Source organism: Tarenaya hassleriana, unplaced genomic scaffold (genome assembly GCF_000463585.1).
Source record: "Tarenaya hassleriana unplaced genomic scaffold, ASM46358v1 Cleome2, whole genome shotgun sequence".
Lineage (NCBI taxonomy): Eukaryota > Viridiplantae > Streptophyta > Magnoliopsida > Brassicales > Cleomaceae > Tarenaya > Tarenaya hassleriana.
The window spans coordinates 9242781-9257836 of NW_010965372.1; the positions used below are offsets into that span (position 1 = coordinate 9242781).

General features: G+C 37.7%; 4 protein-coding genes across 9 annotated transcripts in view; 2 read left to right on the forward strand and 2 right to left on the reverse strand.

Moving 5' to 3' along the window:
- Positions 1 to 2334, forward strand: part of LOC104813209 — a 4532-nt gene extending 2198 nt beyond the window's left edge. For both annotated transcript variants that reach the window (XM_010540766.1, XM_010540768.1), the window contains 3 exons: positions 1 to 1441; positions 1529 to 1628; positions 1743 to 2334. In XM_010540766.1, coding sequence (XP_010539068.1) covers positions 1 to 1441; positions 1529 to 1628; positions 1743 to 2287 — 2086 coding nt within the window. In that variant the 3' untranslated portion in view covers positions 2288 to 2334. The remainder of the gene's footprint in view (positions 1442 to 1528; positions 1629 to 1742) is intronic.
- LOC104813208 (deoxyuridine 5'-triphosphate nucleotidohydrolase) lies at positions 2327 to 3341 on the reverse strand. The gene is made up of 3 exons (XM_010540765.2): positions 2989 to 3341; positions 2812 to 2903; positions 2327 to 2724 (listed from the first exon to the last, which is right to left on the reverse strand). Exons 1-3 carry the CDS (start codon positions 3324 to 3326, stop codon positions 2480 to 2482), a joined length of 675 nt encoding a protein of 224 aa, XP_010539067.1. The 5' UTR covers positions 3327 to 3341; the 3' UTR covers positions 2327 to 2479.
- A 3937-nt stretch (positions 3342 to 7278) lies between these two features.
- Positions 7279 to 10297, forward strand: LOC104813212 (uncharacterized protein At1g76660-like). 2 transcript variants are annotated; one of them, XM_010540775.2, is made up of 3 exons: positions 7279 to 8250; positions 8520 to 9645; positions 9868 to 10297. In XM_010540775.2, exons 1-3 carry the CDS (start codon positions 8143 to 8145, stop codon positions 10068 to 10070), a joined length of 1437 nt encoding a protein of 478 aa, XP_010539077.1. In that variant the 5' UTR covers positions 7279 to 8142; the 3' UTR covers positions 10071 to 10297. The 2 variants fall into 2 exon arrangements, with proteins under 2 accessions (XP_010539077.1, XP_010539078.1); XM_010540776.2 differs by having other exon boundaries at positions 7284 to 7742.
- LOC104813211 (stromal processing peptidase, chloroplastic-like) overlaps positions 10215 to 15056 on the reverse strand; it is a 10343-nt gene continuing 5501 nt past the window's right edge. The window contains exons 14-27 of one of the 4 annotated variants that reach the window (XM_010540772.1): positions 15037 to 15056; positions 14251 to 14400; positions 14026 to 14163; positions 13664 to 13891; positions 13414 to 13569; positions 13172 to 13298; positions 12869 to 13016; positions 12353 to 12473; positions 12192 to 12272; positions 11979 to 12080; positions 11732 to 11879; positions 11431 to 11563; positions 10934 to 11088; positions 10215 to 10449 (exon numbers count right to left, since the gene is read on the reverse strand). The exon at positions 15037 to 15056 is cut by the window's right edge and continues 163 nt beyond it. In XM_010540772.1, coding sequence (XP_010539074.1) covers positions 11481 to 11563; positions 11732 to 11879; positions 11979 to 12080; positions 12192 to 12272; positions 12353 to 12473; positions 12869 to 13016; positions 13172 to 13298; positions 13414 to 13569; positions 13664 to 13891; positions 14026 to 14163; positions 14251 to 14400; positions 15037 to 15056 — 1502 coding nt within the window. In that variant the 3' untranslated portion in view covers positions 10215 to 10449; positions 10934 to 11088; positions 11431 to 11480. Of the gene's footprint in view, positions 10450 to 10621; positions 11089 to 11430; positions 11564 to 11731; positions 11880 to 11978; positions 12081 to 12191; positions 12273 to 12352; positions 12474 to 12868; positions 13017 to 13171; positions 13299 to 13413; positions 13570 to 13663; positions 13892 to 14025; positions 14164 to 14250; positions 14401 to 15036 lie in introns of those variants that run through there. The other 3 variants (XM_010540774.2, XM_010540773.2, XM_010540771.2) reach the window with 3 other exon arrangements.

A 15056-nucleotide genomic window follows, 5' to 3' on the forward strand; every position in this document is an offset into this window, starting at 1 on the left:
AAGAGGCCAGAGCTCGGAGAGTATCGATCTGTGGAAGGCACTTGAAAATTCAGGGAAGGCTACAAGAATAGACTCATCCCGAATCATGCATCGAGTAGGACAGAGATCGAAGCGCTGCGGAACGGCGAAAAGACGGATGCCAATCTCAACGATCCATGTCCATGAAGAAATATCAGAGGGAGTTCAAGAATTGAACCAGATCATGAAAGAGCGTAGCTGCGGGCTCGGGTTTGGCAATGGAGGGGAAGGACTGATGCAAGGTGCCATCGAGTTGGAACGGTCTCTAACTGATTACATGACGAGATCTCGGAGAAAGAATCGGATCAAGCTGCTCGACGATGATATGCAACTGGAAATTCCGTCTAGAAGTTACCGAAACATAGAGGATATTGCAAGGGCTGATATCAAGATGAGGCTATCAGCTCTTGCCTACCCGAGAGACGATGCCACTAATCGAAGAAAGCAGTTAAAGGAATGTTCAGACAGTAGATCAGTTACTTGTGATGAAGCTGATCTCTCTGCACTTACAGTAGAGAATAATAACCAGTCAAGATCATCAAAACCCGGGACAGGTAGGATTCCAAATGTTATTGCCAAGCTGATGGGATTAGGAGAATTTCAAGAACATGAAGATGCAGCGTCTCGAAAGCGAAAAGATTCCACCTTTAAGATCGAGATCGAAACCGATGTATCCATCGAGTCTGTAAAGGTTGGCCCGAGAAGGAAAGACGCCGATCTACCGACGAAAAACTCAAGATGTAAGGTTGAAAAGACTCAAAGGGACTCGACTTCAATGGATACTGGCTCGGATTTAGTAATGCATGAAACGATATGTCGGGAAAGAGACAGAACGGAAAGTCGGAAACATATTCGGGAAAAGGAAAGAGGAAAGGATAGTGAAAATAAACAAAGGGTTAGAAAACCACTTTTGAGAAGCCAAAAAGGAACGAAGCGGACGCTTCATAACTCGGAGACACGAGAAGAAAGAGGGTACAATGAGAAAGAGAAGTTTCAGCGGAGAAGACAGAATTCAGACAAGGCTAAGGCTCATAGGAAAAGTTTCTCAGAAGCCGATGTTGCTTTATTAGATCGAGAAACCGAACTAAGCATCAGAAGTAACAATCCATCAGGAAAGGAGAAAAAACCAGTTCTTACTGGCAAAATCTTCCCTAAGAACATCGATCAAGAAGTGGCCACGCAGAATGAAACGCCGGAAAACCAGAACTCTGATTCCGAACAAGGAACATGGCGGGAACTACTCGGATGTTACAAAGACACTGATCAGATTAGAAGAAACCAGACTGAAGCAGCAGAAGCAATGACCATTATTAAGTCATCTGACAGAAATGATAAGAGAAAGTTCGAGGACGACTCACTTCTGCTTATGCTTACAACCGGAGAGGACGGAAGCCATATCTTGAAAGAAGCTCCAGCTGACAACGTAAGTTCATCACTTTACATATGAATATGTCAGAAAAAGACACAGAAGTTCCAACATATATAAGTGATTGGATGTTATATTATGCAGTTTCAGGAAACTATGTTGATGGGTCGGAGCGACATAGAAGTTCCAACGTCGATCTCTGATGGAAATGCAAACACATTACCAAAGACAATGACACCAAAGGGTAAGAAGAAGAATGCATTTTTCATCTTATCATCGATTATTCTTTCCAGTTTATCGAGTCGAAACAAAAAGCACTCTTTCTTTTTCCATGCTTTTAATGTTTCGGTTATTTCAGGAACCAAAGGTGAGATGGAGACGCTGTCTGAAAGTGACATTCAACTTAAGAAGATAATCCTTAGAAGCCGAAAATTCCTTAACACAGCAGAGGCACTTTTCAAACTCGACATTCCTCTCAGAACCCTTCAAACCAGCGGGAACGATTCCGATGGAGGAGATGAGAACAATCTGATCTTGGACTGTGGCTACGAGCTATTGAAATGGAAAGGGCGACTCCACGAGCTAAGCATCAATCCATTTCTGAAGGGGCCAATCAGTTTTTCTCAAGTGAAATCTTTGGATGATCTTGTTAAGCAACTGAACAAAGAGCTCGAGAAGCTGGGATCTTACGGCAATCAACATTTCACCGGGGAAATCCTCGAAGATAACTTGCCAGAGATACTGGAAAGAGATGTTCTTTGCAAGGAATCGGAGGTAAATTCAATGTGGGATATGGGATGGATGCTCGGGTTCATCGAAAGAGACGATGTTATAAGCGAGATAGAGCAGTTCGTGTTCAATGGGCTTGTGGAAGAAGTGACGAGAGATCTTATATGCACTTGACCAAGGATGAGATTCGAATTTCAGTTTTGGGAAGATCTGTTCTTTCTTCCAAATCTCTGTTGTCATTCAAAAGATTTGAAATTTTGCAAATAAGAGCACCAGTGCTTCAAATCCACATCAAGTTTCAGACACAAACCCTACATGTTCGACCGTAATTAGCCCTAAAAACCCCAAAAGCCAACTGCAGATTTGTCAGACGCCAGTGGATCCGAACCCCCCCTCGCCGCGAACAGTCGAATCGAGATCTTCCACCTCCATAACTTCCGGCGTCACGATCTTCTCGATTATGAGCTGCGCTATTCTATCTCCCGACTTCACCTCGAAATCAACGTCCGAGTGATTGAACAGTATCACTCCCACTGGTCCTCTGTAATCAGCGTCGATCACTCCCGCTCCAACGTCGATCGAATGCTTCCAAGCCAATCCCGATCTCGGAGCTGCAAATCGTAGATTTTACGTAATCAAGAGAAATTTCTACAGATTCTGTTTGTTACCCGAGAAAAAGAAAAGTTTAAGAACGCTACCGATTCTAGCGTAGGTTCCTTCGGGGACAGCGATGCTAAGATCGGTCGGAACTAGAGCCTTGCCCCTTGCCGGAACCTTCGTCTCCATCGCGCTGATTCAAAAGTTCCAGTCAGAATTTCGAAACCCGGATGGAAATTTCTCTCAGCTTCGAATTTGGTTGAAAGAATTTGGAGTACCTGGAAAGATCGTAACCAGCGGAGAGGGGTGAAGCTCGTTTGGGCACAACAGCTTTGTCGGAGAGCTTCTTAACTTTGAAATACGCTTCCGAGCCGCCATGGACGCCGTTCTGATCGAGCTTTTGGATTTTCGGCGTGGGTTCTTTGACTTCGGGGCTGCTGTTCTGAGCCATCATCACGGGAGAGACTGCAAATGAGGAGTTGCAGATAAACCCTAATTTCGAGCTTGGTTGAATTGGAAAACGGAATAGATCGACGGAGTTGTACTTATAGGAAGTAAAACCCGCCAAAACTGGGTTGATTTTCCAGTCAGTGGCGCGAAACCTTCCCGCCAGCATTGGTGCCGCTGCCGCCGCTCGCAGTGAGTTTTTTTTTCGATAATAAACTATTTTTCTTAAAAAAAAAGATCATTTAATGATTTCAGTAAATTGTAAAAACTATTTCTCAAAGTATTTTGTAACGGAAATATCAGAAATAATTTTGGAGTAATCCCATTTTGAATGTAAAAAGTTTATATTAAGTTTTTAAATTCGATGCCAATCTTGGATATATATGGGTATCCGGCGGCTTAACAAACACCCGGAAGAGGGGTCACAGATGTCAAAATGGTTTATCAAACCCATTTGGATTATACAATTTAATTTAATGAATTCGTTAATCCAACCTAAATAAAAATATATATAGATTAGGTTAATCCATAAAACCTAATTAACCCAATTAGTTTAGAAATATATATATATATTACACACACTTGGTTTTTATATAAAATTTAATTTTGATTAGAATTCATTTCGGTTCAGATTCGATTTATTCCAATTCGAATCAATTCATTACGGTTTGTATTTGATTTCAATCGATTTGGATTTGATTCGTTCCTATTTGGATTCCATACGAATCAATTCACTTTTTTTCACATTCGATTGGTTTTTATTTGGATCGATCCGTTATGATTCGAGTTCAAGTCATTTCGATTCAAATTCGATTTTTTTTAATTAAAATTCATTTGATATTATATCATATTTGATTATGTATTATTTGGCTCAAATACATTGGATTATGATTTTATTTATCCAACCTATTTGACATTTCTAAAAGGAGTATTCAAATATTAATGTTGATAAATTCGAGTATAACGATATTGAGATTTTGATCTGGATAAGTGATATATATTTGTTGATATATTTGTTAAAAGTTTAAAATATCTTTTATATTTATAATATTTATTTATTTTATTTAACTTATTTATTTTTTCTTTTCTTTTCAATCTTTTCATCTTAAAGTTTATCTATCTAATTTTTTTTGTTAACTAAAATGTTTTCCGAGGATTCGACCCGACTTCATCTCCCAAAGACCGGAAACCGTTTATATACCGCAATGTAGACTTCCATCCTAACCCGCAACTCGAATATGGGACATGAAACAAGAACACCCCTCTTTTTAACCAAATAAAAATCCACCCATCTCAACACTTACTTTTACCTTTTATTTTTCTTCTGTATTCACTCTCTCTCTTTCTCACACTTCAATTTTTTTCTAACAATCATTTTTCTTCTCTCATTTTAAAATTGTATCAAGAATGACTAAAAAAGTAGAAACTAAACCGGATATATAAAAAAGAATAAATTGAAACAGTGAAATATTGGTAAGTCGACAGAACTTAAATAAACATTCTATTTTTTTTATATATAAAGGTCTTTCCTTTCGGTTTTGCTCTATCAGCCTTTTTATTTTTTGTTTGGTTTTGAAATTGAAGATAAATATTATGGTTTTGGTTTTTTAAAGTTGTCCCAACTGGATAATCACCAATATAAAAAGAAACTAAGATGAAATTATTTTGTTTCTTGTTTCTCACCGAAGAGTTTTGTATTCCTATTTTTCCTGATTAAATTCTCCGATTTTTTTTTATCAAATTTACTTTTATTTTTTATAAAAATATTCTGAGACTGATGATTGTCACGGTTTGAAATTGGCACCGGATGTTCCTAATGTTTCATCTATCGCAATATCGATAGATATTACGACTACAAAGGATGATGATCAGATTAAGTAATCCGATGAGGATATTACTTCTAAGATACCTAAACAAACATCTGAAGCTTGGAATCATTTCATAGCAATGCCGATGGTAAAAAGAAAATTTGTAATTATTGTGGTACCCTAATAACCTGTATGATCTAAAAATATGCAATCACTAGTGTAATGATAAAGCATTTAAGAGTATGTAAAAAGATATCGCGGAAGATAGTGTTGAAGTTGATGATCCAAGTAACAAAAGGTTAAAATAAATAACATTATTCCATAATAGGTTTCATCCTTTGCGGTATTTGATCAATAAGAATTTCGAAAAACCTCAGTGATGATGATAAATATGGATGAGATGCAATTTAGATTTGTTGAAATGGAAGGGTTATTTCATGAGGATTGTGCAGCTTCAGTTTGTTATCTCATCATGTAGAACAATAATTAAAGATTGCATGAATATACTTTTAGAACATAAGAAGAAGGTGGCGAATTTTTTTAGAAACTGTAAAGAGAGTGTTTTCTTAATAACAAATACTTGGACATTCGTTCAAAATATCAATTACATTTGTTTTACTACATATTTTATTATTGAAGATTGAAATTTGCAAAAAAAGATATCAATTTTTGTCCAATACCTAATTATGCAGGTGAAACAATGGAAAAAATAATTGGAAAATGTTTGACTCAATGGAGAATTAACAAAGTTTTCATTATGACAGTTGATAATGTAAGCATAAATGATGTTGGAATCAAATATTTACAAAGAAAGCTCAAAACATGGAGAACATATACATTTGATGGAGATTTCTGGCGTATGAGATGTGGAACTCATGTTTTAGGATTTATTGCATGCTTGTAATTATTTTCTAAATGTTAGGATTCTTTTTTGATTGGTGATGCTTCAATAGTTATATGCTTCAAATAGTTTTTGTATGATGTTTCAATGGATATGTAATGATACGTTTGTATGATTTTGTGAAAAAATTATGTATTTAAGATGAATATATTTGAATAGTAAACACACACATATTTAGATATCCCGAATATTTAAATTCAGTCACAGATAGATATCTAGTGTGTCAAATATCCGAATTTCGTGAAAACGAATTGAGATAATCTTTTGAAATAATTTGAGGATCTAAATGTGAAGCCAAATATCTTAAAATTTTAGAATATTCGTATGCCATGCATTTCTATCCACAATGATGTTTTAGATTTATTAGTAATGACTCTTGAATTACTATATTAAATAGTATATATACAAAAAATAAATATTATAAATAAATAAATCCATACGTTATTACAAAACATAAGTATTAGCGAAGAGTATTTTATTTTTAAAAGCTAAACACATGATAATGACTTGACGTTTACTTAACACTTACATACCATGTCCGAAAACACCTTATTAAAATCATTTCCATTGTTATTAGCCACATTAAACTTAATTAGATTCTCTTTGAAGGTTTTTACACCAAAGTAGGATTAAACAGCCGTTTTAGTATCCTTCTGTTTAAGGAAATTCTATTAAACTCTCCATCCTTATCTAACGATAGTTTTAGTCAAATAGAAAACACATTATCGAATCATTTACAATGTTATTAGCCACTTGAAACCTTACTTAACTCTCTTTTAATTTTCATATCAAAAATCGATTAAAGCTATCATTATAAAATCTTTTTACTAAAAATAAAACTTATTTAATAAAAATTAAAACTGATTTAGCTCTCGTTTCTGTATTTTCAAATAAGAAACATCTTATTCTAACCACTTATAATGTTTTTAATAGAAAAATCGGTTTAAAAAACTGTTTGAGCATCTTTTTGTTCAGAGAAAGCTTTCTAACCTTTCATTTCTTATTTTCAAATTGTAAAGACCTTATTCTTACCATTTTTTCAATGTTTTTAATCACACTAAAGTTTAAAATATTTTATTATTGTTATACCATCTTTCATTATAAGTGTACAAGAAAAAACAATTCGATGGTAATTTATCATTATTTAGAAATTCATATATTTATTAAATATTTTAAAAAAATAAATATACCTACGATAAATAAAATTTCTATATTTATATGAGATTTTTTTTAGAAATTATGTATTTTTATGGATTTCATTAATGTAGTATGAGTTTATAAATATTTTTACCGTTGTCTGCTATAATTCTATTTCATAACATTAGCACATCTTTTTACATGTTCTTTACTTTTTTTTTTCCGACTGTTACTCTAATTTATTTGTTAATTATTTATTTATTACTGCCTTTTTCGCTATTTAAATTATTTATTTAATCACTACAGATTTTGCTTTCTAAAAACTTGCTTTTGTCTTGCCTTAGAGCAGCAAAATCTACATGGTGTCAGCTTCTGCTTCTTTATGCAAGCTGCTCCTCGAATCTGCCAGGAAAAAACCCTAACTTTGCGGCTAAACCTCTCTTAATCTTTGGTTTCCTCCCCGACGAAGCTCCTGAACTCGGATTTGATCGCAAATTCTCGGTGCAGCATCGTCCTGAGTGTGATAGCTTCCGAAGCAGATGAACTGAGCGAAAGGAATGTGAGATTTGATTCCATATTTGAGTGACTTTGGATCCAGAAGCTGGTGACTCTTCCCCTTTGGAATTTCTTTGGGAGAAGGAGAAGAGGAAAGCGTAAGAAGAGAAGCAGAGGATCGATCTTCAGGTGGATGGCAATGGCGAGCACTGAGCAGAACAGGCTTCTTCCTCTACGAGAAAGGGTTTGCCTCTATCTCCTGTTTTCATGATTTTTCTGTCGTGTCCGGAGCTCGAATCTGTCGGAATTTGTGTTAGTTTGAGCCGCTTCGTCGTAGATCCGAGGAATTTCGCTGCGTCTCAGATCTCTGGGACTTCAGCTGTTGCTTCTCGTTTTCCGATAAAGCTGTCTTTGGTGAACACCGAAGCACCCTTTTCTAAAGATGATCTAAGCGGGCAAGGAAGATTAACTTGTTTTTGTTTTTGTTTTCACTGGTGATGCTTTCTTGAAGAAAGTGTGATTCGCCATTCTTGGGTGCTTAGTGTCAATCGCTGAAACTTTCTGAATTAGGATTTTTGATGATCAGAGAATTTTAGCTCTAAATCTTTGGTATTAGTGGGTGGGTGGGCCGATCTGATGTTGACATGTTCCCTCGAACATCATCAGAATCCTCCCCTGAGGACAAATCAAGCTTCTGTTGTTACTTGTGTTCTGCCCCCATGATTGAACAAGGTGGTGGATTTGGTGATTATGTAAGATGACCCTATGCCTCCTAATTTCTTCAGAATCCGTGTTTTAAGGTATTCGTTGGCATGATGTATGAGCAGCCCACTTCGGTCATTTCAGAACTTACAGATTCTGATTGCAGCACATATAATCTTTGACTGCCCTTATTTGGTAAACAAAGAAGGATAACTTGCCATTCACTGATCTTGCCGGATACTCATGCTTTGCCTCTGAATTCTTGTGTTTGTCTATGTTTCGGCATTTCATGCTTTCTAATGATTTACTGCATCGACAGAGGAAGCGGTGGGTCGGGTGTTTGAGAGCATTATCTTGTTTTGGTGCAAAAAAAGGAGAGAGACGTATTGTCCCGGCTGCACGAGTACCTGAAGGGAATGCTGCAGCAACTCAATCGAATGGACCTCAGGCTACAGGATTGAGCAACCAATCCATTCTGGCTCCACCTTCCTCGCCTGCTTCTTTCTCGCATTCTGCTGTCCCTTCAACAATGCAATCGCCGAACAATATGCTGTCTTTGTCTGTTAACTCGCCAGGCGGTCCTTCATCAGCAATGTTTGCAACCGGGCCTTATGCTCACGAGACCCAATTGGTTTCACCACCGGTTTTCTCAACGTTTACAACAGAGCCATCTACGGCCCCTTTGACTCCTCCTCCTGAATTGGCACACCTCACTACTCCCTCTTCACCGGATGTACCTTATGCTTGTTTCTTGACTTCGGCTGCTGATCTTAAGAATGTGGAGAAGACCAATTATGTTTCGGTAAATGATCTTCAGGCAACATACTCACTGTATCCCGGCAGTCCTGCAAGCAGCCTTAGGTCTCCAATCTCGAGGGTGGACGATGGTTTATCGTCATCCTTTCCCGAGCGGGAGTTCATGCCGCAATGGGATCCTTTGGTTTCCCCACGGACTGGTAAATGTTCGAGGAGTGACTCTAGCAATTTACAAACACCTGACACTAGCAGCACTCCAAAGGCATCTGAAGGCTCAAACTTCTTCTGTCCTGATACATTTGCCCGATACTATCTTGATCACGATGCTCCGTTTTCTCATACGGGTGGAAGACTAAGTGTTTCCAAGGATTCGGATGTTTATCCAGTTAGCGGAAACGAGCAGCAACACAGGCAGACAAGAAACATTTCAAAGCAAGATATGGAAGAATTAGAAGCCTACAGAGCTTCCTTTGGTTTCAGTGCAGATGAAATCATCACGACCAGTCAATATGTGGAGATCACAGATGTGAATGATGACTCATTCACCGTGAGACCATCAACCTTAGAGGTGCCTACATCACTCTGTGCCATCGAGGCCAAATCGCAAGGACCAGAAGCAAGCTTGGCCAGACAAAAAAATGGTGCATTAGTATCAGATAGCACACAAGAGCCTTTTGACTCTTACAAAGGTAATAATATTTCATCACCTGAAATCTAGAAATGAGCAATGTGCTTTCACTTGGTAATATTTGAACTAGACTAGTCACTAGATCTTTGTTCATCCTGAAGAACTGTAGAAAAACCTGTGTTTTGCAAAAATACTAGTTTCAGAATCTCGGCACAAAAGCTTATCCATGGCTCGTCTTTCTCTCTATCCCTATCTTGACGTTTGCTTGTGCTATATGACGCAGATCACACGCCGAGGAGTGACCCTGGCCACGTATCAGGATCAAGCAGACGGGGAAATGGAGAAGATATATTCACAAAGTTAGGAACAGTCAGGACAAGTCGAAAATATCATATGGGTATGTGCAGTTCAGATGCAGAAGTTGATTATAGAAGAGGCAGAAGAAGCTTAAGAGAAGGCAAAGGAGACTTTGCTTGGCATGACTAGAAGCGTTTTGGCTATGAATTAAGCCTCAGGTTTCTTCCTCTGCTGCTTCTCTCACTAATCTGTAGAGCTTGTTTCTTTCTTTCCTTGTGTTGCCAAAACACTTGCTCTTGGGGGTGTCTCTGTGTGGTGTTTTAGCAGTGAATGTTATATGTTTATATTATATATACAGGGTGTATACGTATAATTTGTCTAACCAGTGACAGGTTTGCAAATTTCCTTTCTTTTCACTTATTTGGGAAACTGCTCAATTTCTGCCGAAACCTGAAATATAAAAGAAAAATCTTGGATACAATGATATAATGTGACTGCTTGACCTCACCATTACCACTCATTGAATTTATGCAATGACCCAATCACTTGGCTCCAATTCCAATATGACCTGTCATGATAATTGGTCACATTATTCAGTCACAGACAGACGGAAACCACAAATTAAAGGGTATGCCATCATTATCCAACAACTTGCCATTATTTTATTACTACAAAAATTATATGATGAATACAAGCAAACAATCATAACTCAACCCATTCTTGACGATCCAGAAGCCACATAGAAAGTTACATTTATCATTAGTTAAATGTAGAACAAAAAAGGGGAGAAGGATTACCCTAATGCTAACAAATGAGAAAGGCTGAAGCTGTAAAATGAACATGGGAAAGGATAAAATCTAACAACAAGATAACGGTTATTGAATCACATTTATCAAAGAATGCCAAACAGCAGAATCTACATAGTATTATGAGCTATATCCCCAGAACAAATATCAGTTTCTTCGGCATACTTCAATCTTTTTGAGAACCAATGAGTATAGAGGCAGTATAAGATAAAGAGTGGACGAGGGCAGTATCCTTAGCGATTTTACCGTGTCCGTAATTGTGAAATAATCTGGAACTTTGAGATGACAGTGCGGAAGCAAAAGCCCTCCTGAAACCTCTGATGATATTCCATGGAGTCTCTTTTCGGGACCACGAGTCTAAGACGCTGTAACCACTCTAGTCCTCTATCTGTCAGCCATATCTGTATGTTGAATTGCACAAGAAGAAATGCCACAGAAGTTTATAACGGATATATCAATAGATAAACAGAATGAAATTTTGGCTATCAAGTATCAACTGTTTTATATGTCGGATATGTGATGGTTGAAAACACTATGAACATCTTAACTTGTCTGTTCCTTTTCTAAGGAACAAAATCAAGCTTATAAACAGATGAATGCTGCCGAGCTTAGTTTCAGCATAGAGCCTTTGTTTCTTCAGGAAGACAACTAAGTTCAAATTCTTTGGTTTTCTATTCAAGTCCTAAAATCCTACAAGTATTCCTGAGGAAACAAAGAAATCGACGGAAGAATAAGGAGAGTACCTTCCAAGGTAAGCGATCTAATATTGCAGAGAAACTCGAGTTGAAAAGGATCAGGTTGTTGGTCGGGTTGTGACAGATGAACCCCGACCCACTGGAGTAACTCCTTTGAAAGCCTCTTCTGGTTCTTCTGCTTCTGCCAAACCAGAAAAACAAAGGCTTGTGTTACAACCATTTCTTTCAGCCACAAGCTTCCTTTTTCTTTTTTATTTCTTAGGACCTCTTTAGTTGCCGATATGATGTTGATCTCAAGGTTTAATTCCTTCTATAACTCAACCAGATCAACCGAGAAGCAATGACTTACCAACATCTTCACCAGCCTGAACACCTGCAATCCCGATGCACGAATACAGAGAATCCTCGTCCACTTTTAATTGATTATAAGCCAGGTATATATCCTCAATAGAAGCAGCTTCGTATAACAAAGTAAGCTCTTTGATGCATGATATGTCCTAAAAACACAACCATCAGAAGAGAGATGATGTGAGAAACGTATTAATGAACTTTTGTCTCTCTTTTCTTAGAAAGTAAGCAAGCAAAGTCGTCATCACCTTTCTTGGTACTGAGGAGGCTTGCAAGTGAGCTAATAGGTTAAGCCAATAGGCATTAGACTTGAGTTCAGCTTCATGCCTCATAAGAAGAGTCCGCTTTGCCTGTTTGATGGAAAACAGAAACACTTTCCAAGATGAAGGGGAAGCTCATATGGAACAGTCCTCGCAAAAGAAATCACAAGAGAAGTAAAGAGCCAAAACAGACAAACTGACCCTATCCAATTCCCTAGGGGCAATTTGGTTGCTATGCAAGCCTCTCAAAACACTCTTGCAGGCCTCGACAGCCTTATATACCTGAAATGGTTTAAGAAAGTTAGTCAAGACAAACAGTTAAGAGAGGCACATTCGATGTATGCAAGAGATTAGGCCAGCACCTTGCCCGGGGTTGATGTTACAGATATCACATACCACCCAAGCTTAAGTCTATCAAATAGGTTTAGCTCAAATGATACATCATATGTCAGTCCAAGAGAATCCCTCACTGTCGTAAAAAGCCTGCAAGCACCAAGATCGAAAAATGTTTTAATTAAAGAGTCAGCACACATATTGGGAAGAGCAACACACGTGTATAAGAACGGTACAAAGAAAACTGACACCATGCGTCTGAAGTGTAAATCCATGAGCCATTATGATTGAAATCCATAGGATGTATAGAAATGCAGGCATATAGCCCAAATTTTTGCTTTATAAATGATGAATGCATTCATTTTATCATTAGTGCTTCACTCTTATGCCATAGCTTATTAGCGAATGAGACAAGTTAAAACTCCTTTAGTGCAAAACTAGATGACAAAAGGAGCTCATTCACAGGAAAATCAGTCAGTACAAAGTGGTAGGTAAATAACTTAACCATCACAAGAAAGAAGACACAGCTCAACCATAAGATTTACCTTGAGTTGATGATTTCTGCTAGGAGACCCATTGTGATACCAAAGAAAAGTGGGTGCGCTCGGAGTTTCCTTTGCAACTCTCCATCACTTCCTCCTGATGACTGTTCGCCAGATTGCAAAAGTCCATCTGTAAAATCAACTGCGAATACTGCTTAAGTTTATAAGCGCTACTGAAGCTATAATTTACTCTTGAAACAAACCTAGAACTGACTTAGAACTCGGAAGCAAAGTTCCCATGGAGATGAAAATTACAATACCATAAGATTCATGGTTCTTATGCCAGTCACATTAGGTTAAACTCACCATGAGCAACAGGAAGTTTCCCAACAGACTCAAAAAGATCTTCGCCATCAACTGTAAGGCCCCAACGATTTGGTGCAGGTCCAGCAATGTAAGCACATGCTCTCTCATCAGTATCCTTCAAGAAAACCTGTCCAGAATAAATATGTCAAATTTGCCTGTGAAATATAAAACAGCCAGCACTACAGCTTCATAAAGTTAAAAAAACAGGAAACCAATCACAGCATTTCTCCTTGGTTCCTCACCTGCTGAAATTGCAACCCAGCTGACGGTGGTCGGAAAAAAATAGGATCCGACTCTGGTAGTTTCTGAAAGTCATGGGTAGCTCTAATAACTGTACCAAGGTAATCGAGGATGCAAGATTCCACTTCCTCCTCCGAGAAATCTCCCACGATGCTTACCTGAAGAAAAACAAGCACATAACTTTTTATGATCAGCATGCAAAGTCAGTATTAGCAAAGAAGTATTCAGCTCCGAAGATGAGTTTTCAAACACCTCCATATTGTCCCCAACAAACTGCCTCATAACTGCATCTTTTACAGACTCCAGGCTCAAGCTCTGCAATGACTGGGGTGTTGGTTCAACAAATCGTTCATCACCATTCAGCATTGCTGTCATGAGATTATGAGCAGTTGCACGCTCTAAACTTTTAGGAATTGAACGGTAATATGACAGGTACAGTTGTCGTGCTCGGTCAAATGCATCATCTAACCAGACACTATGCTGCAAGACAAGATTCACCATTCTTTATAATGAGATTTAAAAAAACAACAAGGAAAGTTAATGAGTTGATAATGAAAATGTTATTAACAAGTGCATCGATAAGAGAAAAAAATCAGGCACTAGAAATGTCATACCTCAAGTACCATGTGAAGCAACTGAAAAGCTGCACGCATTCCATTGTCTCTCAGAGTAAATCGGAACTCCATGGCAATGAACTCCTCAGTTGACTCCAACGAGCAGTTTATTAAATGATTTACACAGAAAAGCTCCACCTAAAGAGAATTATAATATATATGGGGAAAATTCATTTTACAATATCACTCTTCTAATTTATCAAAGACAATTAACGATTCACTTGCCTGCTCCCTCGAAAAGTTTCCAACTCGACCACCCTCACTCAGAGTTCGAACACCGACAACAACAGCTCCTTTAGAATCAGAAGTTTCAGCAGCTCGTCCCCCACCAACGATAAGCCGCATGACACCTGCCCGAGATTCTGTCTTGGAAATCTAAATTGAAAAAGGCAGAAATGTTAGGGCAGTGGTCTTTTATATCTATATACAAGATGGTAGAAAGAAAGTTTAGAGCATAAATCAACACTGTAATTTGCAACATTGTCTCTACAGTTCCTTTTGCTTTTGAGATCATAATAACTTTAACTTTCGATTATGTCTCTGTTAAGGTTCAGACTCTGAAACTCAACTTTCCAACACAAATCGAGCCTTTATTCCTCACCGAAAACCTGAATACAACTTTGGATGATCTTGTTTTATGAGAGGATCCAAACTCTCATTCCCCAGAACAAACCCTAACCCTTTCTGAAACTTCTCCGTAATCCCTTTCTCATCCATCTAAATCTGTATTTATAACTATTCACTACTGAAACTACTAACTAACTAATACTAACAGCTAAAACAACCCATACTAACTATAGTCCAGATTCAATGAATCTACCTAAACCATACATCTATCAGTCTCCATAAACACTGAACAAAAGTTTTTTGAGAAAATCAAGAACTAAAATTTATTAAGCAAAAGCAGATAGGATAATACAATTTAAAATCTAAAGACTACGTGTGGTATCATATAGAAAGTAAACTGCACCATTATGATGTTAGAGTAAACAACAAAAAAGAAAATTATACCCTGTAATTTACAGGAATGC

What these genes read in the sequence shown, in the direction of transcription:
- LOC104813208 (XM_010540765.2), bottom strand. Translation starts at nt 3,326, where the DNA reads ATGCTGGCGGGAAGGTTTCGCGCCACTGACTGGAAAATCAACCCAGTT. An exon ending in GCTGGTTACGATCTTTCCAG is followed by an intron (nt 2,904 to 2,988) that starts GTACTCCAAATT and finishes CTTTTGAATCAG; the next exon opens with CGCGATGGAGACGAAGGTTC. An exon ending in AGGAACCTACGCTAGAATCG is followed by an intron (nt 2,725 to 2,811) that starts GTAGCGTTCTTA and finishes TACGATTTGCAG; the next exon opens with CTCCGAGATCGGGATTGGCT.
- LOC104813212 (XM_010540775.2), top strand. Translation starts at nt 8,143, where the DNA reads ATGTTCCCTCGAACATCATCAGAATCCTCCCCTGAGGACAAATCAAGC. An exon ending in GTGGTGGATTTGGTGATTAT is followed by an intron (nt 8,251 to 8,519) that starts GTAAGATGACCC and finishes CTGCATCGACAG; the next exon opens with AGGAAGCGGTGGGTCGGGTG. An exon ending in GCCTTTTGACTCTTACAAAG is followed by an intron (nt 9,646 to 9,867) that starts GTAATAATATTT and finishes TATATGACGCAG; the next exon opens with ATCACACGCCGAGGAGTGAC.